The sequence below is a fragment of the Lacerta agilis genome, chromosome 10 (assembly GCF_009819535.1).
Source record: "Lacerta agilis isolate rLacAgi1 chromosome 10, rLacAgi1.pri, whole genome shotgun sequence".
Lineage (NCBI taxonomy): Eukaryota > Metazoa > Chordata > Lepidosauria > Squamata > Lacertidae > Lacerta > Lacerta agilis.
Genome location: NC_046321.1, coordinates 20,635,290 through 20,660,518, shown reverse-complemented (window position 1 = coordinate 20,660,518; position 25,229 = coordinate 20,635,290). Strand labels below are relative to the sequence as shown.

The 25,229-nt window shown below is 44.8% G+C and overlaps 2 protein-coding genes across 2 annotated transcripts; one reads left to right on the top strand and one right to left on the bottom strand.

Moving 5' to 3' along the window:
- Positions 1 to 2,374: 2,374 nt before the first annotated feature.
- LOC117054114 lies at positions 2,375 to 11,066 on the bottom strand. Its single transcript, XM_033162591.1, is given in 16 exon segments — positions 2,375 to 2,457; positions 2,722 to 2,975; positions 3,796 to 3,959; positions 4,164 to 4,357; positions 4,716 to 4,830; positions 5,164 to 5,720; positions 6,853 to 7,060; positions 7,062 to 7,085; positions 8,083 to 8,183; positions 8,186 to 8,299; positions 8,401 to 8,459; positions 8,544 to 8,638; positions 9,002 to 9,159; positions 9,162 to 9,353; positions 9,961 to 10,169; positions 10,842 to 11,066. Coding segments are annotated over 15 exon segments (2,415 nt in total). The 5' UTR covers positions 10,058 to 10,169; positions 10,842 to 11,066.
- Positions 11,067 to 11,375: 309 nt separating this feature from the next.
- Positions 11,376 to 14,221, top strand: NDUFB2 (NADH:ubiquinone oxidoreductase subunit B2). The gene is made up of 4 exons (XM_033161610.1): positions 11,376 to 11,550; positions 12,458 to 12,599; positions 13,333 to 13,436; positions 14,141 to 14,221. Exons 1-3 carry the CDS (start codon positions 11,453 to 11,455, stop codon positions 13,405 to 13,407), a joined length of 315 nt encoding a protein of 104 aa, XP_033017501.1. The 5' UTR covers positions 11,376 to 11,452; the 3' UTR covers positions 13,408 to 13,436; positions 14,141 to 14,221.
- The last annotated feature ends 11,008 nt before the right edge of the window (positions 14,222 to 25,229 follow it).

Here is a 25,229-nt window from a genome sequence, read left to right as displayed (position 1 = left end):
GGCCCTTTCATTGAAGAACTGCTCATTTGCTACCTGTTGGGTGGCTTTCAACCTCTACGTTTAAAGCCAGAAGACTTGGCTGAGAACTGCTGTTCAGTTTATCCATATTGAGACCAGAAGTGTTCAGGGGCTGAAACATCTCCATTTGGATTGTGATAATTTATATCTATTCCCATTATGGCAATTGTGGGGAAACTGTAGCTCTCCAGGCATTGCTTGACTACAACTCCCATTATCTCTGACTGTTGGAGGGCTAATGGGAGTTGGGGTACAGCAAGGTCTGGAGGGAGCCACAGGTGGTTTTAGGGAATGCGGTTCTCCTGTAGTTCAAAGGAAATTATGGCCCTGCATGGGTTGGGCTCCCTATCAAGTCACCTCTAGATAGGTGAGCCTACCAGAGAGTGTTCCCATCTCCCAAATATTGCAAGCTTTAAGGACATCATGCCTGTTTACAGCCTCAGCACTTGCCTTGCTCCATTGCCAAGAATCGGAACAGTAAAGGCAGCTTCTACATCAAACTGTATTTTCAGAATGAAAAGCAAACACTATTCATTTAATATTGGTATGGTGCATGATAAGATTCTTGCCTAACTTCTGTTAAATTTGTGTAAAATGCATTTTGAACATGACACGTTTGAAATTCTGTCTTGGTGCTCTTTGCTCTTATGCTGCTAAGCAGCTGCTTCTGTCCACATGGGGAATTAAAAATACTTGTTTTTACAAATGGATTGACTTGGTTCTAAATGTCACCTTTGATACTGGGGAAACCGGGTTTATGGAATAAACAGTTTTGAATGGGAAGAGGCCATTTGTGTGGTTCAGCATTGCTTAGACAAAGAGGACAGCAGCCCCTCACACTGCTTTTCCGTGACAAGATTGCTTGTGGCATGGCACACACAATGGATTTACCAATGAGCCACAGAGAAAGACGCCTGAACATTGCTGCGGAACTTGAGCTTGTTGCACTATGTTGATATGATGGACTACCCACCAACAGGTCTGTAGTAGAAACTGTTCAGCATCTGCTCCACCTGGTCTGCAGGGCTGGCCTTAGAGGCTGGTGTCCCTGGGGAGCTGCTGGGAGGGCCTGACACTGACCTGAGTGCAACAAGGTAGCCATCCTTCCTTTCCTAGATGGTGGCAGCACTGGGCACCCTGTGCAGTTAGCACTCCTGGTCCTGTGCTGTTATCCGGATGAGGAGGAGCTGCTATTGCAACAGGTGGCAGCATGGCTAGTGGGCACTACGGGGCATTTTGCCCAAGATGCTACTCCTCAAAACCTGGAGCCAGTTCTGCTGGTCTCTGCTTACTTTTGCCACGGAGAAGCTCCAGACTTCAATTAGAATCACAGAGTCATAGATAGTAGTGTTGGACCCAGAGGGTCATCTTGTTCAATCTTCAGTGCAGGAATCTGAACGAAAGAACCCATGACAAATGCTTAAATGCTTAAAAAAAACTCCTAGAAAGGAGAGTCCACAGCCTCCCGAGACAGTCCATTCCACTGTCAAATGGAACAGCTCTTATTGTCAGAAAGTTTTTCTGGTGTTTTTAGTCAGAATCTCCTGTCTTATAACTTGAATCCACTGGTTTGAGTCCTACCCTCCAGAGAGCAAGAGAAAACAAGCTTGTTCCATCCTCCATGTGACAGCCCTTTAGATAGTTGAAGGTGGCTATCATATCTCCTCTCAGACTCCTTCCCCCCCCCCCAGGCTAAACATATCCAGCTCCCTCAACCATTCATCATAAGTCTTGGTTTCCTCTGCACACGTTCCAGCTTGTGCAGCATTGGAAATAGCTGGCTTCCTGTGCTAAGCGTAAGGTGGTCGGGGTGGTTTTCTCTAATTTTGCATTACACCGTGCCCACATGTCAGTCATTTAGTGACTGGTACCCACAACTCTCCCCAAATTTGACATCTGCCCGCTGGTCCGAAAAGGGTGGCATTCCCTGGTGCGGGGACCAGCTGATCCTCTGTCCAGGAACAGCGTGAAGCACGACGCAGACCCACTGTGAACCAGTGAGATCACAAGTGGATAGGACACCCAAAAATTGCGTCCTGCAAGCAGTTATGGTTCAGAATACTATCCTCCCATTCTCAGAGAAGTCATTGTCTGAAGATGGCCTCAGTGGGGCCATTTCTACGTCACTCAACATTACACTGCCTTCCACATACGAACATTAGTAAGTAACAGCAGCTTTGTTCCAGAAGTGGGCTTATTCAGACGACAATGTTTTTATGGCAACAGTGAGGCACGCAGCATCAGGAGACTCTGCTCTTTGAGATACTGTTGGAGGTCTTTGTGTTTCTGCTCCTCTTTCTCCACCTGCTGGGACGTCCGGTCCTGATTTCGGAGCTTTTGCAATTTGGCAGCCGCCTTATCTTTCCTCTGTGTGTCCTGCTCCTGAGCTGCGGCTTCCAAGTTGCTTTGCATGGATTTCATTCTGTTCCTGAGCAGCTCCTGCAGAAAAAGGACACAAAAAAGGGACTTTAAGCTCTCCCCCCCTACAGCGTATTTGAAGTCGAAATACGTACACTGTGCAAATAAAGCAGTTCTGAAAATACATTTGTTTGACCTAATTTATCTGAGTGCAGAGTCAGGTTTTCCTTGGCTCAGAAGGTGGATTTTCTTGATGCACAGGTAAACCCGCCCTGCTTGTCATCTCGCTCCATGTGATTAGAATATTTGAGAAACTGGAGAAGAGCCAAAGAGAACAGCCCTCACCAGTTTTTTTCTCATGGTCATCAATTCTTTCCTGGTGTTCTGCCAGCCGCTTCTCCCTCTGCTTGCGCTGTGCCTTTAAGAACTCCAGCCTTTGTTCCTCTTTGTTCTTTAGGTCTTCCTGGAAATGGGATTCCCCTCTCCCTGTCTCTGCTCTTGCAGCCTGCAGCTGCTTCTTTGTGTGCCACTTGGTCCAGCTCCCAATGTTCTCCTGCTGCTTTTGAGAGCCTTGCAAGGTTCGCTGGAGTGACCTCTGCCTATTTTGAAGAAGTTTCAGAGAAAGTAAAGTGCCATTTAATCTGTCATGCTCAGCCTGTTACATAAAACAGGATCTGCCTAAAGCAGTGGCAGACCTACATTTTTGGGGCCCTGAAGCTTGGACTGTTACGGGGTGGGGGGCTTTGTGACCAGCAGTGATGTCTGTCTGGGTAACCCTCTGTTATTTTCTTCAGTAGGGTTGTTCCACAACAGATCACCACATTTAAAAAACAAATTTACTACTACATCTCGGATTTTGCTTAAAATTGCTGTATCGCAGTACTTCAACACTTTTGGATTATCAGTGCTACCGACTCTCAAACTTTGGGATTGTTGAAAATATACAGCAAAAAAAATAATCAAATTGAGCTGTGTGACTCAAATTGGGTGTAAAGGTAAAGGATGAAGAGACCCCTGACCATTAGGTCCAGTCGCGGACGACTCGGGTTGTGGTGCTCATCTTGCTTTACTGGCCGAGGGAGCCGATGTACAACTTCTGGGTCATGTGGCCAGCATGACTAAGCCGCTTCTGGCGAACCAGAGCAGTGCACGGAAATGCCGTTTACCTTCCTGCCGGAGTAGTACCTATTTATCTACTTGCACTTTTTGGAGTGCTTTTGAACTGCTAGGTTGGCAGGAGCTGGGACCGAGCAACAGGAGCTCACCCCGTCGTGGGGATTCGAACCACCGACCTTCTGATCGACAAGCCCTAGGCTCTCGCGTCCCACTCCAAATTGGGTCTACTAGGCCCAAAATTTTAATCGCTTCTGGGGCCCTTCTAGGATGGAAGAGGTTCTCTTAACCCCTTCCTTTCATTACCTCTTGTTGTCAAGCAGCAGTTCTCTTCTGAGGTGCTCCTCCTCCTGCCTCTGCTCCTCCTTAAGCCGCCTCTGCTCCATCTTCTGATGTTTGAACTCCATCCTGGCTGTGTTGATGCCCATCTCTCTTGGAGCATCTCGCGTTGCCGCTTTTGTCACTATTCTCTGAAAGGTAATAGGGATTCCTTCATAATGAGATGGGTTTCTCTGGAGTGGACTAATCTCTTTTTGGCTTTTGTTCCAAACTAACACCGAAATGCTCTTTCAGGTAATTCAGGTCTGGTCATTCGCTTAGAAAGGCCAAGGCACCAAAAGGACCCCCTCTCCCCCGCTTGGGATCATAAGGGTGAGACAGAGGGGTGTCCTCACCTGTATGGGAGATGCACTGTAGCTTCTTCTGATGGGCAAAACCGATTCGACAGCAGAATGGTCTTCCTTCAGTGACTGCTCCACCCAGTCAAAGATTGCCTGGAGCTGGGAAGCATCTGCAGCGCATGTTTTCCAAGAAGGACTCCTTTGGCATGGCTGGGCAGAAAGTGGAATTCTGTTGAGCTGGGAAAGGGCTACCGTATGAAAAAAAGTCCATGTTAGAGTGAGGCAAGTCATTAAAAATAACAGCACAGATATATGAAAACTTTGATCTGATGAGACACATTCAAGAAAATGCTCGAATCTACAGAAACCTGAAAGTGGCTAGTCAACCATTGTGGGAAACGACGTCAGGCTAGATGAGCCTTTTCCTGGTCCAGGAGGGCTCTTCTGATTGTCAGGAGCCCGGAGGGTTGGTAGACAGGAAAGGGGAGGGAGCATATGATGTGCCAACATCTGATTATGCCAATCTGCCGGCTGATACACTTATATTTCAATACCTATTGGAAAGTCACTGGGAGACCCCGGATTGCCTTCATCACATCCGCCTACCTCTTTGTCTTTGCTGTTTATGCTGAGTTATGCATTTGTCTGTGTTGACAGCTACATCAACCACGGTGCCAGGACCTTCCTGTGAAGCTTCTGATGCTCCCTCTCTTGGATGGTCCTGTAAAATCAATAAGAATAAAAAGCTACAGAGCACACAGGAGGAGAGTGACAGTGATTGAAACACTAATTGACTTTGTGTGGTTGGGCTGGCAAAGCTTACTATACTGAGCTGAGTTTCTATTGCATCATCACATAGGTACATGGCACATTATAAAGGCAACAGTCACCTGGAAATCTGCCTGTGATCTGACTATGATAGTGAATCCTTGGTTTTTTCAACAACATTTAGCAATATTGTGTGACCCTACTCTGGAGGGAAAAAATCCTTATCCAAGATAAAGGGACCAAGGTTTATAATACTTTTGCAGCCATCATAAACATGATGACATACCTTGTTTGGTTTTGTAAACTTGCTTTCTATCTCTTCCAGGGATTTTAAATCTGCAATATCGTCTGCTTCCTTCAGCTTCTTGCTCTGTTCCTTCTCATTACTTCCCGAAATAGGAAGCCTACCCTTTGAAAGCTGCTCTTCTATCTTCCTGCTCAGTTCTTCCTTTGTCACTTTGGTCCCGGGGATAAAGGCATCATCTCGTTGCACTGTGCAAAAGGGAGACCTAAAGGACTCCCACGCCTGGAAGCAGCAATGGCAAAGCGGGTGATGGGCAGAGCTGCAGCCAGCACCAACACAGTGGTTCTTTGGAGTATCTTGCCAGTGCATCTCACCTAAATAACTCAGCTGGCAAGGCCCTGAAGCTCTGTATCCAGGTGGCACAACATAGGGATAATCTGGATTCTGCTCCACTAACATCTGCCTGGCTGCTAATGGCATCTGAAGCTCAAGGACAATGCGTTCACTTAAAGGAGGAGGGATCTTCAGAGCAACATCTGCAGACACGTTCTTAGTCTGCCCATTCCAGAAATTCACGAGCACTTTGCTGTTTTTAAAGGCTGTAAACAGAAATACATATGAAACCATATTTTAGAAGCAAGCACAATGTATGCCACTCTGCTAGGACAGCAGTTGTATTCCCCAAACCAAACCAAGGCACGGCTTCTGATTGGCTGCAGGAAGCCGTGTAAGCCATGTTGGATGTTCGGGTTTCAAAGAACATTCACAAACCAGAACACTCACTTCTGGATTTGCAGTGTCCGGGAGCCAAAGCGGACGAGTACCAAGGCGTTCGGCAACCAAAGTACGGCTGCAGTTGGTACTAAAAAAAAAAACAAAAAAAAAAAAAAAAAAAAAAAAAAAAACAAAAATCTGCTTGTTCATGGACTTGAGCACCTTTCAAGAGTTGTCACCAGATGTCATAATGATGTCAGGTGATTGACAAGTGGATACTCCTGCCCACTCGTCAAAGCTGGCCCCATGGGGGATTGCAAGTGAAGTGAGCTGGACCACTGACCACATCCAGTTCCCTACTCCTGCTCTAGGACCTGCCAACAGTCACTGGCCTTCCATGGAGTCCTGTCTCAGTTGATCAAATTTCCCTTTGCAAGTTCTCTTGGAGCAATTCCGGAATCCCCAAATGGAAGTTGGTCAGGTCTAATAAGCTGTGTCTTGTATAAACAAATCACTTGGGGCAGGTGCCACATCCCTTTTCAGAATGGATAAAAGGCATGCAGTGCACACTATGTATGGAAAGGGGCCGCATAGCAACATAGGAAGCTGCCTTATATCGATTCAGACCATTGGTTCCATGTGGCTCAAGTATTGCCTACACTGATTGGCTGGGGCTATACAGGATTTCAGGCAGGGTCTCTCCCAGCCCTACCTGGGGATTGAACCTGGGAACTTCTGCATGCACAGGTGATGCTCTGCCACTGAGCTATGGCCCTTCCTCAAAGAGCCCTTTACAGTATAATATACCGGTATGCTAGCAGAGAAAGTACACAGCAGAAACTGACAGCCGCTCACACAACACTGTGGAAATATAGTCTGGGTTGAAAGCTAAGGTAATGCCATCGTATCTGATGGGAAAGCTGTAACGTCTAGCTGAGTACTGACTTTACTGCTGTTGTGTTTTGTCATTAATAAAACCTGGGAAAGTGAAAGGGAAAGGCACAAAACAAGCAGCACCTGAATGAGAAGGCCCAGCCTCTGCAACCTGAAGGATCACACCTGGACCGTATCGTCCACCTTTCTTGTCCCACGGAGCCAGGACTGCATCTCCTGGAGCTAAGGGCTGCCACCTGGCATCCTCATAATGGATGACATCGTAAAGGGGCGTTTCTTGCATCCGACACAGGATCTTGCCTTCCGGGGACTGCCGAGATCTTTGGAACTCACATTAGAACGTGTTCTCTGGAGCCCTGCAAGATTAAGCCAGCAATGTTGCCTCGTTTCATTCTTTTTATTCAATTTCTATACTGCTCTTCTTCCACGGATTACAATATACCGGTAAAAATATTTTTTTAAAAAACAACAACAACAACAACAACAACAACAACAACATAGTAACACACAGTTTAAAAGGCCATAGATTGTTTAATTAGCCAAAGGCCTGGTTGAAGAAGGAACATTTTCACCTGGCACCTAAAGGTGTATAAGGAAGGTGACAGCCAAGCCTGCCTAGGGGGAACATTCTACAAATGGGGAGCCATCACAAAAAAGGCCCTTTCTTGTGCTGCCACCTTCTGGCCCTCTTGTGGAGGAGGCACTGAAATAAGGTCTCATATGATGGCATAGATAAAGAAATAGTTTAAACTTCCCCTCTCGTGGTCTTGAGGGCAACCAGGCATGGTACTGGTGAGCACCATCACAAAAAACTCACTGCTTGTAATCTTACTTTATCTTTTGAACCCCATTCCACTTCCCTCCCCAACCCCCAACAGAAAATGCAAGGATATCACTTCACTAGTTAACATTATTATTTTATATATAGTAGGCATGACATCTAGAGCAGGGTCAGCACCTTTTTCAGCCATGGGCCGGTCCACTGTTCCTCAGACCATGTGGGGGGGCCGGACTATATTTGAAAAAAATAATAATGAACAAATTCCTATGCCCCACAAATAACCCAGAGATGCATTTTAAATAAAATCACATATTCTACTCATGTAAAAACACCAGGCAGGCCCCACAAATAACCAGAGATGCATTTTAAATAAAAGGACACATTCTACTCATGTAAAACTTGCTTGATTCCCAGACTGTCCGCGGGCCGGATTGAGAAGGTGATTGGGCTGCATCTGGCCCCCGGGCCTTAGGTTGCCTAACCCTGATCTAGAGACTAAGGTTAGAAGGAGTGAGCAAAGCTATCTGCTAAAACCCAGTTTGAGAAGCACTACTTTAGTTAAATGAGCTCACCTTAACCTCTTGGACAATGTGACCCAGATAGTAAAACCCATCTATCTCTCTTCTGGCGAGGACTTGGACCACCCTCTGCAAATTGTAAACCTCTGGAGACAGTCAATGAAATCCTCCTTTACTGGGCTCCAAGCATCTGAAGGAAATCTGCGGGTATAGAAAACTAACATGTGCCAGGACAAGATTGACGAAGGGTTCTGCAGAACCCAAAAGGTTACTCATTATTTTGTGACATTTTGGTTGCCCTAATAAAAAGGTACGTACTGCCCAACTATGGATTTTGAACATTTTCTTGTGGATCAGCATTGGCACCTTTACTTTTTACATATAACTTTGCTTTTAGATGATTAGGATCACTCAGACTTATGTAAATCAAGCTGAAGAAACACGGAAGCCAATAGGGATTCAGTTGCCATTCTAAGGACTTATTAACCTAAAAGATCCATGGTCCTTAAACTTACCGTGCTGTAGCGTGATGGCCCATCAGCAGACAGGAACAGGGCTGCCTGCAGATACAATCAGAGTGGCAAATGCTTTCACTGCAGCCAGGAATATCCTAGAAAATTGCGAAAATACGGAATCACAAAGTCGTAAGGGAGCTGAAAGATCCGTTACAATTACTTGCATTGTTAGGACTTCATGACACCCTTTCCAACAATTTGATTCACACATGCATGTCCATCGTTGACTGTTAAAAAAAAACACCAAGTGACAACTTACATGTCTGAAGGAGTCATCATAGATAAAGCCACAGAATTAGTATTACTGAGTGCACCCCCCCTCCCCCCCCATAGAGACTAGCTCACACATTGGGCTAATGAAGACTGACACATCAAGTGCACACCCCTGCTCTAGTGGTGCCTATGGATGTAGGAATGAGCCCTCGGAGTCAATGTTGCTTCATCCAATTTCCATTTACCTCATCAGAGCTGAGGCTGATTGCTTGAAAGGAAACACCAGACGCCTTGGCCACTTCCTCCATTATTTCTTGTTCCCCGTGTTCATTTTCCCCTCTGCTTCCTACCAAGTACACTATGTGCACTGGGTGCGCTTGCTCTGCCTCCTTAAGGTGACTACTGATTCCTCCACAGCATGCTCAGGTAGCCCACTGGTGAACAGGTACACTGCTTGGCAAATGGGATCTTCCAGCGCTGCTGCCACAGCCATCACAGCACTGGCCCCACTGCTGCTCTGAAGGGCTCTGATCCAGGCAGCTGCTTCAGTGACACTGCGGAGGGAACATTCTACCAAACTTTTCTGCCATTTAACACCTGGAGGGGAAATGAAAGGGTGAAAACAAAGGCTGAAGTACAATTAAGAAGGTTGCACATTTCCGGGAGTCCACCCACCCACATTCCCAGGAGTCCATGTGTGGTGTACTGGTTATTGTTGTTCTGATCGCTCACAAAGCTGCTTGTGGAAAGTACCCTTAGAACAGGTATGCAGAACCTGAGGCCCTCCATAGGTTGTTGGACTCCAGTGGGAATGCTGGCCAGGATTGATGGCAGTTTGGTGTTCAACATCCTTGGGAAGAGTCACAGATACAGTGTTTCTCCTAAAATAAGACCACCGTCTTATATTTTTCCCCCCTCAACAAAACACAGTATGGCTTATTTTCAGGGGATGTCTTATTTTAACCGTGTCGCATCAGTACGCTGCATAGCCACTCCTCTCCAGGCTGTTTTAATGGGAGATGCCGCGTCACTATGGCTTATTTTCAGGGTATGGCTTATTTTCGGGGAACGGCTTATATTTCGCAAATGCATAGAAATCCTGCTATGGCTTATTTATGGCTATGGCTTATTTTAGGAGAACACAGTACCTATGCTATATTGGCATGGTTTTTCTATACCACTCTATTGATAGTTTTTCCATTACCTGCTGGCTGGCACAGCTGACAATGCCAAACATGGAATCTGTTGGTTTGTGGGCCAGCGAAAAAAGAGTCTTTATGAGGAGTTCTTTCAAGATACATAGGCCGGCGGTCTCAGTTTCTGAGGTGCAAAGCACAAAGGCCACATTCTGCTCATGGATGTCAGCCAACAAGGGTAATGTACTAGAACAGTGATGGGACATTCTGGACATTTCTGAATGACAAACAACAACAGCACCAGCATCATTATTACTATGTTTACTACTTTACACACTTCAAAATATGATAAACCAGCCTAGTTGTGTTTGGGGCACCTGCTCAGCAGACCCTTCATTCTTCTAACTGGGGTATATAACGGTAATAATTATGGTAATAATCACTTCTGGCAGCACTACTGAGGGAGAGGGAGAGCTCTGAATCAGTGTGTGCATGCAGCTAAGTTTTACTCCGGGTAGAGCCATTGAAATTAATGGGGTGAAGTCACATTAGCCATGGCTAGTCATTTTTTGTGAGTGATTACACTGAGCAGAACTAGCACTGGTTTCGGATTCGGGGCTCCTAGGGAATGAGAACACAATGCAGAAGTTGGTTATTATTGCTTATGATATTAGACATCGTGTGCCAAAGTTTACAGGCTCAGGGACATATAAACTTTAGTTCTTTTTCAGTGTTTTGAACTTCCATGCAATAAATAACCAGGAACTAGTAAAGCAACCTCAGCGAATACTGAGGCTGCAATTCTAAGCATTTCGGGGAATGTCCCACGTGGAAGCTGCAAGACCTCAATGGGACTGACTGTTATTTCTCCTCCCGCGTAGGATACATTCTTTTTCTCTCTCTCTCCCCCCCCCCCCCGGAATTCGTCTTGTTTTCTCCCGCATCTCACCTGATCCCCCCTTCTTCTTCTGTAAGATACTGAAGTCTCAGCCCGTTGCCTGGCAACCAGATATCACAGACGGAACCATCTTCAACACTGGAACAGGGGGGATGAGAAGGAAGCCCTTCTTTTCATTTACGAAGCCCTCAAATAATATGAAAGGCCTTACATTTCCTGACAGGGGCATGTCTGTTGCGTCTCGGATGTAAGAACCAAGCCTACCGCTGTGTGGAAGAAAACTGCCACGAACCACGTACACACCGCTCCCATAGCGAAAAGCTTTGGTACTTTCCAGGCTGTCCATTCTACGGAAGGGGGTGAAGCATCGCTTGGAAGGTGAAGGGCGCTCTGGAAGGACAACTCGCGCTTCTCTTCAGCTTTACAAAATATATCTCCCCGGAAAAAGAAGCGGGAAATGTATGCTGACCTTCTCTAGCGGGAATATTTTAACGGTGATTCCTTTTGCTTCTCCCCCTCTCCATGACTAGAATTGGAACACTCCAAAGAGACCTGGAGCTACAGCAGCCAATCAGAGCGCGGTTTATTGGGAGCCGAGGCCTACCCGGTACCGGAGAGTGACATTGTGGCGGGGTTGAAGGGCTCCGCCGGCGGCAGCCAGGATGGCGGTGTCTCTGTGGCGGATGGGCGGCGGATTGCGCTTGGCCGCCCGGGTCCTACGTGCCCAAAGCGGTTCTGGCGCGAGTCCGGGATTCCGGCGGTAAGCCGGGGGGGGGCACCCCGCGTGCCAGGGGGCGGGGCGAATTATGCAAAACAGTGGAACGGAGGGATGGAATGTTTGGGCACCCTTCCTTCTGAAGCTGCATGAAACAACAACCCCGCATGGTAGGCTCGTCGCAACATAGGGTCGCCCCAGTAATACGTGCAGCCTGCAGCCCGGTTCTAAACAAACATTACATAGAGTAGAGCAGGCACGTCCAACAGTTAGATCGTGATCTACCGGTAGATCACTGAACGTCTGTGGTAGATCACTGGTAGATCACCAGCTCACCCCAAAGAAGCTCAACAACTGTGGCTCCCCTAAAAATGCTCAGCATTTTTGCCCTGAAACCCAAAAAGCAGGGTTTTCCTCCCTAAAAATAGCTCAACAACACTGACCTGAACCCCCCAAAACAGGGATTTCCTTCCTAAAAGAAGCTCAACAACTTTGACCTGAACCCCCCAAAAGGGGGTAGATCACTGCCAGTTTTTAACTCTGTGAGTAGATCACAGTCTCTTGGGAGTTGGCCACCCCTGGAGTAGAGGTATTCCTGGGGGCCGCACGCCGAGAGGTGGTCTGAGCCCGATCTATAGGTGCCACTCGTACAGTAGGTTATGCTACCCTCGTGCAAAAGTCGGAGGTTTCTGCAGAGGCGCGCGAACCACCGTGTCTCGCCATCCTCCTGCCAGGCAAGCAAGGGGCATTATGCCAGCTCAAGTGCGCATTCCAACCAGGAAAAAGCACACAAGGAGCTTGTGCCCTGAGGAGAGTTCTGGGAGACAAATAGAATGGCTTGGACGGCCATATTTTGCATCCCAATACCATATTCTGTACAATTTCTGCCCTTCTGTGGCCCTGATCGTTCATGACACTTGCTTACTTCTATGTATGTGTGTTTGTCCTGCAGTGCAAGTGGAGAGGTGCGTGTCCACAAGTACCGCCACTTTGTAGAGCCTTTGCCGGTCCATCGGATAAAGGGGGAAGTGTTCAGTGCACTTATGTGGTTCTGGATCCTGTGGAACTTCTGGCATGATCCTGATGTTGTGCTGGTGAGAGTTTGAATGGGCTGGGAAAGACTATAAAGCAGTGGCATCAGGGTTATCCTCTCTAGTGAGGTGAAGAAGTGTTGAATGTGATAGAAAAATAATGTCTCCTGTTACCTAGCTGTGTGAGAGATAGATTTGAGATTACTGTACAGAAAAAGCCTGCTGCTAAGAAGATCATAGAAGGTTCCAGGTCAGGCCTCTCTGGGGAAGATATTTCATAGATAGGGTGTTAACTCCAAGAAGACCCGTTTCCTAATAGCCACCCTCTTTGCTTCCCTTGGGGACACACAGAGCAGGGTCTCTGAAGAGCATCTTGGTATATATGGGAGGTGATATTTCAGGTGACCTGGCTTCAAACCATTGCGGGCGCTAAAGGTTAAGATTGGCATTTTAAATTGGGTTTGGAAACTGACCAGAAGCCACTACATTTGACGTAGGACAGGTGTAATATGATTGAAAGACCAAGTCCTAGGTAACAATATTGTGGCCCTATTTTGGAACATCAAGTTTCAGAACCATTTTTAAAGGCTGCTGCTGAAGAGAGGTCACATAGAAGTCTTTTAAGTATACCTAAAGTACTCCTGGCTTAAAGCTTTACTCATTAGCTGAGACGCTGTTGTAGTTATATCTGTCTCTTTGCATAGAAGCCAGAGTTTGGCAGACTTTCCCAAAACACGTTTCTGTATCCTTGGTGGTGTAAAGTGTTCAATCTTTTCTCTTTTTCCATCCCAAACAGGGTCACTTTCCTTATCCAGATGCTTCTCAGTGGACAGATGAAGAGCTGGGAATCCCTCCTGATGATGAAGAATAACTTGAATAGTTTGTTCTAAGCAAGTTTAGGTATGATGGCACTTCTACATGACGTTCCACATCACTCCCTAGGCTAAACTAATGAAGTGGCTCTGGAATACTGTCACTTATCCTCTTCATACCCATTCCCAGTTACAGTATAAGCATGTTTGAGGTACATGTCATTGCACTTTCCCACTTTTATCTCCGTTTCCCCATTATCCATTTTGGGTTCCTGGCCCCCCCAGGAACTCACAAACGATTTGCTTTTCTGCGGATCCAAGATGTTATGTAAACTGATGGTGCTGTCTTAGATTAACAACTTAGTTTTCACTTATGGTAGAAATTGACTGGCAATTAATGAAGCTATGTGAAGGCCGTAGAGCAGACATTGGGTCATGTCCAATACAGCTGTTCTACTGCAGATGTGCATTTGCACAACATAATTTTCCACTCATCTCTCCAGCCCCATGCACACCCTCAAAGTCCATCTCAGGAGCAGATTTTGAGGTGTGCAGGGAAGTCCTGTGTGAACAGAACTCTGTATGTGCAGTACTGATTACCACTCCCCCCCAACCATGCAGTCGAAATATTAATCTCTCGCATTTTCTATATTGAAAATATCAGCAAGAAACTTCAGTGTGGCAAGATGCGCTTGCCTTGTTCATGGCCTATTTTTCTTGTTTCTAGTTATTAAGATTTGTGCACTTTGAAGCAAATCAGCCCAACTAACCATCTGTCCTTACCGCTTGCAGGCTCCTGGGAGATCTACAAATGGCTTCATTTTACAGAGACTTTAATTCAGGTTGTAAATAAAATTAACTAACCAGATCACAGCTGTTGGAGGAAGTGCTGTTTTCAAACCGGGGTGGGCGGTGTTTACAACGTATTGTATCTTAAAACTCATATGCATTTAGTACTAGAACTTCAATTGTGTAAAAGTCCTGACTTCCATATATACCTTCTAGCTAATAACGGTCAGAACTAAGGGTCTGCTGCGGCTTAGTGTGGCTACATGTTCTCTTTCAGAAACTCTTATTTAGGGGTGTACTCTTGCTAAGAGTTCAGTTCTTTAAACTGTGTTTGACTAGGAAAGGGATTGTACAGAGGAAGCAGCCTTATACCAAGTTGTACTACTGGCTCATTTTGTTCAGTATTGTTTACACTGCCTGGCAATGGCTCTCCAGGGTTTCAGGCAGGAGTCCCTTCTAACCCTATCTGGAGATGCCAGGGATTGGGCCTTTCTGCATGCAAAAAAATAAGTGTTCTACCACTGGGCCATGGTCCTTCCCATGTAGAGCGAAACCATTTTGTTACACGTGACGTGTTTGCATCTTTCTTCTCACCTGCACTCTTCTGCTGCGGCTGAGCTATATACAATTGAGAGCAGTACTGGGTCCTGCATGTTAAGGATACAGACTGGTTCAAGCATGTTTAGAGCTGAGCAACGATATGAGGTATGGAAAACAATTCCTGTGAAGAAAAATGGAAGAAACTGGGTACAGGTAGCTTGGAGAAGAGATCCACTATGTTCTGGCACCTACTAAAAACTCATTTGTGCTTGGCTTTTGCTGACCATTGCATACAAATTTGCTGTTAACAGCTATCCCAAATTAATTTCTGTCCTGACTTTAGTATAAACTGCTGAATTTACTTGAATGTATTTTCAGCTACTTTTGTTGTAAGACAATATGCGATGATTTTAAGAAAGGTGCTATGGAATACTTAAAATAAGACAGGTAGGTAGAATAAAATTACCCTCTTCGGACTTCAGATTTTAAAGAAGTGCTGAGACATGTTCTCTGCTGCCACAAATGGCAGGACTAGATCCAATGGGCTGAAGTTACAGGAGGATAAATCTCACTTGGACATCTGAATTATCCTCTTGATGGTAACAGCAATTTGATAATGGAAGCAGGGACCTAGAGGGGTGACAGCCATCTGTTGGAAATGCTCTAGCTCTGAGTTTCCTGGAGAGTAAAGCAAGTGAGGGGAACTTTTGGCTCTCCAGATGTTGAACTCAAAACTACCATCATCCCTGGCCATTGGCCACACTTGATAGAAGCTGTAGTTCACCAACACCTGGAGGGGCAAAGCTTCTCCACTCCTGGAGTTTGGACTAGGTGGCTTACAAGGACCCATCCAATTCTGATTTCAGCTGTGAATTAGCCCCCCTTATTAACACACTTACACAGACTCCATGCAGTCAATCTTTATTATAGCAGTATTCACATCAAATACATAGAACTTTTTAACTTTTTATATAATACAGAGTTCTTTAAATAACTTTACACAAATAGTTCTTCAATCTCTGTTTTCAGCTATCAAACTTTAGTTTATGTCTCCATGCTTTCTAAACCAAACTGGACAATATTTCCCACTGTACAAATTTACATGAGAAAAAAAGCTCCAAAATACAAATGAAGGGAGTTTAGGCTAAGGGGTTAAACATGAGAGGAAAACAACCAAAATTAATCTGTGTCAGCATTTACAGTGAATAACAGGGGAGAAGGAAAAAGATTGGAGGCAGGGAGGAAAAGCTGCAGTGATCCATGAGACAGAAAGCTGAAAATAAACATTTTCCTATGAGTTTAGAAATACAGGCCTTTAAACATTTAGTTACTCCATTGTCATTTTAAAAAAGTAAGCTATGGATATCAATTGTCTTCTGAAGAAAGAACAGACTTTAAAAACTGCAGACTTGTGGAGGCTCAAAACATCTTGTGGCAAATACAGCTTCAAGGAATGCTGGGCTGGGTTATGAATTTCACTGCACTAATTAAAAACACTATACACATTTCTCCTTTCTAGAGTAACTGTTTTAACATTTTTTTTTGTCATCTGACTTGCACAATCACTTCCATTGGGTCTAACTGTACAGTGCTTAGGGCTGGCAAGTTCTACTCGAAAGACTGCCCATCACTAAAGGTGGGGAGCACACAATGACAGCAAGTTTATACCAGTGGCAGCTCCCCCCGCCCCACAATGCATCAACAGTCTCATCTGTCTTTACACCAGGTATGATTGCAGGGGATAACAAGAGTCCTGGTTGCTATAGCAGAGAAAGATGGACATAGGGGCCATTAAAAGCAACACCCTTATGAACTGCCTTTTCCCTTGCAACAGCCAAACCCTTGAAGTTGTTTGTGGGTAGGCACCTGTTAGTTCTTAGTGTTATAATGAAATAACAGATTGGAATGCTATTGTTGAAGGAATGGAGAGAATGATCAACTACAGTGCATTGTCCCAATCTCATTGGAAAGTAGTAGTGTGGTCTAGGAGAAAAAAGGACAGCACATGTAACCAAATGTGGTTATAAAATCTACTAAAGGAAATGGGAGCAATGAAAGAAAAAGCCCGTGTGTATTTCAGAGAGAATAGAAAGCAAGGATGTTGACTACTGTTTTCAGCTGCTTAGAAACAACTGGTTTGCCCTTCACTGGTCCCTAGTAGCCAGGAGAGGTGCTGGTTACATAAATTTCCAACTCAGGCTAGAAGGGCTATTGCAGTCCAGTGGATGGGCAAGCAATGCTCAGCTTTCAACTGGCACTCCGTTCTTTGATCACAATATGCTCCCATGTGCTCCCTACTCAAAATGCAGGGCACCGTGAGCTTGGAGCAAAATAAGCATTGGCCAACATCAGTCACATGGCAAGGGAATTATTTTGTGAGAATGAAATGGGTAAAATTGCTGCCGGGTCAATTATAACAGAATTCTAACAAACTGGATGGAGGTCTACATTATGAAAAAGAAAGCTGGGGGCAAGGGCGAGCTTGTGTTTGGTCATTGTGTAAACTGAACATGGGAACCTGCCCAGGCTTTGGAGGTTAGGGCTAAATCTACGGGATACATGCAGGCAGGTCACTGCCCACTTTTAGTCACAGGAAGGAGTGAGAAAGGAGGAGAATCTGGAAGGAATGAGGTGTATTTCTTTGAACCATTCACAGCTTTGAATTTCAAAGTACATTTATTGCACTTAGGTTTTTTATCTTTTAATCATTTAAATCAAAAGTTATTCAAACTCAGCCCTATACTCTCAACCTAAACAATTCCAACATTTTCCTTCCCCGCATTTGTCCATTTTATCATCCTACTTCAATACATGCCTAAATGAATGCTTGCCTTCCCAACCTCCATCCCTCTCCACTCCCCTGCCCACAAGCCTGTAGGTCCTAACGTTCTTGTAGGAATCTCCCAAGCAGCATAAAACCAGTGGAAGGGTATTAACTAGGCAGAGCACAAATGAAGCACAATACCTTAGATGTCAAAAACAAACAAAACCCCAGACAATCCATAATCCGAAAAATGGCACAATCTCCCGCTCTGCATTTCCCTAGCTCAGAAAGGGGGAGGTAGAGTAATTCTATTTAATTACGGTTCCAAGGTAATTGCAGAAAGAGTACATATCAGAGGCTGAATGGAACAGATGGATATTGCTTTGGCAATTGCAAAATAAATGCCTAGAAAGTTTCAGAATGCTCTCAAACCCACTCCAGCTGCCAAAAACGGGGTCTGAAATAGACAACTAAAGCTGCAACCCTGTACACGCCTACCTGTGAGTAAACAGAGTGGGACTCACTTCAATGTAATTATGCATATGATTGTGTTGCATGACTTATATTTTTTTTGGAGGGGTGGAATGGGCCACAGCTCAGTGGTGCAGTACATGCTAGGCAGGCAGGCAGCCCAGGATTCATTTGCAGAATCCCCTGCTGCAAGTTTTGGAGAAATCTTGGACGGCTGGCTGCTAGTCAGACTGGACTATTCTTGCTAAGACAAGACAAAATGTTGTGACTCACTGTAAAGCAGCTTTGTGTGTTATCATTACCTATGTGCTCTTTTAAGAAAGGGACCTATCTCGGGGCTATCTGGGCTTTTGCGTTTCCTATCCTAATTCATACACTTAATGCCACTTCTACATAAATCATAATAGCGGGCCAAGAACCTAAAGGGTAGGAAAGAAACTGGAAAGGCCAGTTCAAAATCCAACCAATACTTTTTCCCTAGGCAGGTGGATGGAAGACAGCATCATTATGGAAGATACAACTTCAGCACTTTAGTCCATTGACTGCTTCTCTGCTATTAGGCATGATCTTTCAACTTAAATGCCACACAAAACTGCTTGGGGTTTATAGACAGGTTACATACAACAATAGGAAGCCTGAAGAAGATCAGACACCTCTCTGAATCAGAGAAAAGGGTCTTGGCAATCCTGGGTTGTAATCCTGTTTATGGTTACAAGTATAACCACCCCTCCTTTTCCAGTAATATTAGCAATCAAACAGGTGTGGTTTTTTTCCTAGTTACAGTGAAGTCTCAAAAAAAGTACTCTTCTTCACCTTCATGCTACAATTCCTTTTATAAAATGGTTGGCTCTCAGAAGAGGCAATGGTGTCTCCATGTTTTCTCTCCTTTATACATGTCATCAGTTGTTTTTACATAATTAGTTTAAGGTGCGTTTCCCCCCAATTCAGCAACATATGGGAGTGTTGGGGAGAGAACACTTGCACTTGGAAACACAAGATGCGTGTTCTTACCAGTGCAGCTTTAGTGAGGGAAAACTACGGGCACAATTGACTTGGAACATCTCCAGAAAAAGCTCAACTCAGATAAAATGACATTTATGCTGCAGGTCTGCTAGCACTGTTTGTTTCAGTGGTCAGGAGATCCTGTTCCATGGATGGGTTTCCTCCGGTTCCACCCACATTTGAAAATGGAAGAAATGCAAAGCTGCTGCTCTAGTTAGAGAAAGCACCTACGCAGGTATCTCTAGAATCTCTCTCAAAGTCACAAAAGGCACAGATCATTTGGCAAATTTCAAAGGAAATATTTTAGAGAGTATACATTTCCAGTTTAAGTATGAGGGATCCATTATAAAGCAAAACCTCACTTGCGTGTGTTTACTACTTTCCCTTTCGGGTGCGAGCACAGACAGGCTTATACTCCGGGGTCAAAGCAAACCTTAAAAAGTTAAGCAATTTTTTTTTTTGGCAAGTTGCCTCTCTTCCAGATTAAGTTTGCCGATGAAGCCAAACATAGAGACACCAAGCGACCTGCTTTATTGGACGAGTATGCACCAAACATGCTTATGTAAAACCACATTGGCAAAGGTCAGACTAACCCTAAAAAAAACACAAAAATAAAGCCATAAGCATCTCCATCTGCCCTCCCTTTTGGAAGTAGTACAAAACCACTCACCAGTGGTAGGTCCTGGGGTAAAGGGCTGGCCCGTGACATTTTGCTGCCTAAGGTGGAGGGCAGGATGGCACCTTCTCCCCATTCTACATACAGAGGCTGACTGGACTGGCAACTGAATCTTCCTTCTAACACAGGTGGCAGGATAACATCCTCCACTAAATTGGAGGCAGGCTCGTTTGGAGTGAGGGACACAACATCTTTGCAGCATATGCAGCTCTGCCCTCCGACAAAAGGGAATGGCTAGGGGGTTCAGGAATGACAGGGAGGAGTGGGCTGCCTCTGCTGCCTGAGGCAGTCGCCTTGCTTTGCCAAATACTAGAGCTGACCTTGAGCAGTGGGTGGGACAATGAAATCTCTGGGCATCACAGAACAAGCTAGTTGGGGTGGCTCAGTGCACCTTGACTAAAGACGCTCTGGCGCCCTTCCTCTCCACTGCTAGCAGTGAATTACACCCAAGATTATTGTAGCTGAATACAGTTCTATCCTACCCACGTAGTTATGCCTACCAAAGAAAGAAGAATGGAAGCCATGGAATAAGTGACTGGTGCAATTTCGTATCTCAAAGCTAACCTAGCCAAAGTTGGTTCAGAGTGAATCCAGAACACAGTCCCGCAAGGCTCAATGGGGTCTTTCCCTTCGGGCAACATTTTTTCTTTTCTTTTCCAATGGACGGAAAGTTACTTAGCTACAGTACTATGAACTGTCTGTGCTACACATGCTACACTCGCGGTCCAAAAAGTGATTCAATGTAACACACCTGCAAACACATACCCCATACCAGAACTCTCGCTAAGCCTTCTGCTACAAAAACCCCCAAACCAAACCAAAAGCACCTGCTCCCTCTCAGAAGATCAAAACGTAATGATGTTACACAGTGGAAATTACAGTGTAAGAATGCCCTTCACAAAGAGTAGCAGACACTTATAGCAGGTATGAGCAGGGTGTAGGTTAAGGTGGATCTCAAACTAGGTTTTGGTCAACTGCTGCCCATTACTGTTTCCCAGCATCGGAAAAATCCCCCAAACAAGCCTGGTGGCGAAGCAACAAACAGCACTGAAAACAACTTTTGCATAAATATTCCCAGTGCCAATGCAAGGATGGTGCCAATGCACAACGTGTCATGCCAGTGCAAAGATGGCATCAAGTCTCATGTGTGCACTGTCACCTTTGTTGAGGAATTTAGCAGTTAGACCATGGGACAACAATGTCTTAGAAAAAACAAACCCGCCATTGGAGCCTACCTGCCTACCTTTTCAGGATTGCTCAACGCGGATTCTTCGTTTTCAAATTTAAGGGCAATTTTAAGCACGTGGGAGCACAGAATTAAAGTGACCTGCACTATGTTTTATCAGATTATGGTGACTCAGGGACAGCAGCAGGAAGGAGAAAAAGGAAGCTTCAGCATAAATGACCTACTGAAGCAGCAGCCAAAAGACCTGCAGTATGTTCAGATGCAAGTGGAGACAAGTCAAAGTGTATGTAGCTCATTCTAAAGTGCTTTGTGGGAACAAGACCCCTTTCCTACCGCTTTATCTATATATTTTTATTATTTAAAAAAAGCTTACTGCACATGAATGAATAACAAAGTTGTAATACAATCAAGCCAGGATACACACACATTCCACATTCTATAAGCCCAAAGAGAATTGTGTATTTTCAGCTAGTATTTCCAATGAGCTAAGCAGGTAAAATAGAACTCAGCAGAATTTGGTCTCCCGTAAATGATTCAAAATTTGGCAGAGAAGCAGGGCTGGCCTTAGCACTAGCATACCTTAGAAGGGCAGGGCAGCGTATTTGGGGAGCAGCAAAGGGGCTGTTGCTTCCCCATGTTGCTTCAGGGCACTTCTTATTGCTGTTCAGGAACAATGAAAGATGGGATAGGCCTTGTTTGCACATCACCTTAAAGCATAGTTTAAACAAAACAATTATTTTAAGTTAAGGAGCAATATCCTGGAATACAGCAGCTCACAAGATCCCCACAGGCTCTTGCTGTTCCTTCCTTCAGTGCCCTGGGAAGGAAACAGAACAGACACTGGCTTGCCACTATGTGTGAACTGGAGCTTGTTGTTTATTTTACTCCCAACAAAGTATGATGGTAAGTCAAAAAGAAAACTTGGCTTACCATCATGGCCTGTTAGCCACAATGCCAAGGAGATAAAGATGTCGAGGAGATTTTAAAAACTGCACAACTTTTAGAAGACATCTGAAGGTAGACCTCTAATGGGAGGTTTTTAATGTTTGACATTTTATTGTATTTTTATAATTTGCTGGAATCCGCCCAGAATGGCTGGGGGAACCCAGCTAGATGGGCAGGGTATAAATAATAAAATTGTTGTTGTTGTTGTTGTTGTTTGGTATGCTTCTTCCCCAGTATGCTGAAAAAGGCAGGGGAGGAGAGAATCATGCTCTTTCGAGCATAAGGGAAGAGCCATACCTCAGTGGCAGAGCACCTACTTTGCAGGCAAGTCTTGGTTAGGAACATCCCGCATCTGAAATCCTGGAAAGCCCTTGCCAGTCAGTCCATCAAAAATACTGAGCGGAGGGACCAACAGTCTGGCTCGGTTTGAGGCAGACTTGGGATACAAGTATGGTTTAATGTGATGTGCAAAAAGGGCCAATGGCTGCAAACATCAGGAGGAAGAGGAAAGGGTGGGCCAGCTGTGAAGTGCAATGGATTGGCCAGCAGTCAACATTCGAGCTGCAATTGGGGTGGGGGGCAAAGGGAAGAGGCACCAGAGTGCCTGGATGCCTCTTCCCTTGGAGAACAAGTGGAAATGCCAGAGGATTCTAAGGTTCTGCCTAGGCTAGCGCTGGAATACCCCCACATCCTAAATAGCAGCAACAGACCTCTAAAAGCCCAAACAACTGGATGCTTAGGCATTTTCTAAAACTGATCTAGGACGCTTGCACATCAGAAAGTTAAGCACTACAACCTGCATGTGGGAAACCCACAATCTCTCTCTCTTGCAACTACCAAACATCTCTAAATGGCCCATTCTTCCATGGTGATGCCTGCCAGCACTCAAGTCCCGAGAAACAAAAATGAGGCTTACTAATGTAGGAAAATTCTACAGCCAAAAAGTATGGGAAGCAGATGGTGCCTTCATTCCCCACCAATTAGGATGTGGGTGGACTAAATGTTCCCTGGCAGAAATTTGCACTGATTCGTGTTGGATTTATGGGTGTGATTCCATATTCACTGCCCCATTACCCCAATGCGATTTGGAATGTACAGGTCTCAAATAAAAACCTGCTTGGTTTTTATTTGTCTTGCATGGTTTTAGGATGATGATAGGAGACGTCTTGCTATTTTCTTCTTTTAATGCCAGTAGTAGCATACTCCAAGAGTCTCTGTGCATTGTAGTTGCACACACTTTAGCAATTGCAAGGATCTCCATATGTTCATCTCTGTAACAGACCTCTTGCCGCTCCAGGTTCAGCGGTTGGGTGGTGGCAGTAGCGATAAGAAGAGGCAAGGTAAGTCTGGAAGAATGGCCCATATTCAGAAAGTTTGAGAAACACTGCTCTCAAGCCAAATCTGCACACCAACAAACACAAAAACAGCTGAGAAAAGCACAGCAAACCAGAATTGTGCTTTTCTGGGTCAGCGTTATTGCAGGTCTGGCACACTCTTTGTACATCCACACAAATTGCATTATTCTCATTACACTGCCCACATTCACTGGAATTCTCTCTAGCACAACCAGCCGCAGAAGTGAAAAGGAACTGCCCAAGAACTTCCACAACTTCAGTAGCACTTGTGCAGAGAAGGCATGAAATGTGACCCCGTGACTTCTAACCACTTGCTATTGCTACCTTGATTATATCCCATATTTCAATTGTTTCTTGGTCTAATTTCTGTCAAGCACCCTGGTGGTCAACAAGATTTAACAATCCAATGAAATGACACTTGTGTGGTTTTGAAGAACAAGGACCACAACGGGGTATGCTTTCCATGAACATACCTTCTTTCCTAGAAAGACAGTTCCCTTTCTCTTAGCTTTCCTAAAAACAGAGCTGAGTTATTTATCAATCACTGCTTAAACTCTCTCATCAGACGACCAGCTTCCGCTAGAAACATTTAGTGAAGGAGAAGTTGTCTCCAGCCTCCTATCTTCTGGAACTGGGCAAAAATGCACTAAATGTCAAGGCTTTGGTGGACATTGAGCTTCTTTCTAATGGCATCTAAGTTGCCTCTTTAACAAAAAGAAAGAAAATAAAATAAAAATAAATCTATGTTATATTAATCAACACAGCAAAGAATTCTGCTGACAGCATTCTGATTCCAACTAGGGGTAACTCTGATCCCCTCCCCCCTCTTCTGGATAAAAATAAGAATCAGGACCCATTTTGCAAATGAGGATTAAGAGCAAGACAAAGAGAGAAAGCAAAATGCAATCGCCACCATTTTTAAGCCACAAGACATAGGGCAAGAAAAGGATTGACATAGAAAAAGTTGGGGATAGGCAAACAGTGAGCGAGGATGTCAATGTTGATCCAGCAAGTACCATTTCTTAACAAAACCTACCCAGCAGACTGCCATTTAAGACAACTTACTGCATATTAAAACACACACACACTTGCTGAGTTTGTAGATTTAACATGTTTTAAAGTTCTTTTTCAAAAAGTACCAAAGCACAATATTTGGAATGTGTAATTCTTTCAGAGAGGGGTTGCGGATGGGTTTTCCTTTTTAAAACATATTCAGTTCAACCTGAGAACTCCCGTTTATGAAACATTAGGTACCTGACATTATCTTGCACCTTTTAAAATAGGTACATTTGTTTTTCATAGTGTGCATTACGACTTTTTGGACACCCCAAAAAAGGCAACACACACAAACATACAGAGTGAAATGATATCAGCAAAAAATGAAAAGAAGCTACATGTTTGAACACTTCGATGTAATTTTGCAAAAACGTTTGTTGCTGGACTGACGAGAGAGAGAAAAAAGCCTCCCAACCGTTTCTGAAAGTGTACAAAAAGGAGAGATAGGGGAAAGGGTGGCTCTGAACAGGAGATAAAAGCAATTCTGGGAAGAGAAGGTGCAGCATCCCCTTTTCCTTCAAATTTATCCTTTCTCAGACTCCCCCTTCCACGTATCTGCCAATTTGGCCATGTTCCTGTTGTTGCGTTTTTTTACCTGAAAGAGCAGGTGCTCCTTCAGCTGAAAAGGATATACTGCATTTATCCCATCGATTGGTAAGCACACCAGGAAAAAAAAGACCACACATAACCCTAGGAAAAAATAAATCAGACCCGAGGATGCTTGTTTTGATTAGCTCTGTCTCGTCAGATGTTCAGCCTTTGATAACTCGTTGTTAGAGGGAGAAAGCCGACCAGCAGACCATCCCAAGCCAATGATGCAGTAGGAGTTCCAATCTCATCATGCCAGAGCACCAGAAAGTCAAAGCACGAGCCCTCCTCTCTCCTGGGAATGATGCCAATGGAACAGGCAGCCACAGGGTGGGGGAAGGGGGTCTCCAAATGCACATGGCGTTTAGACTGGAGGTGAACATACAGGCAGCATAGATTCTGGTTCCTAACAAGGGATTTTCCCTTCCCACCCAAAGTTGGATTGGTAATTCCATTCTGCTCTCCTCTAAGTGTACAGATCTCTTTCCTCTAAATTTCTTTCCTTTTCC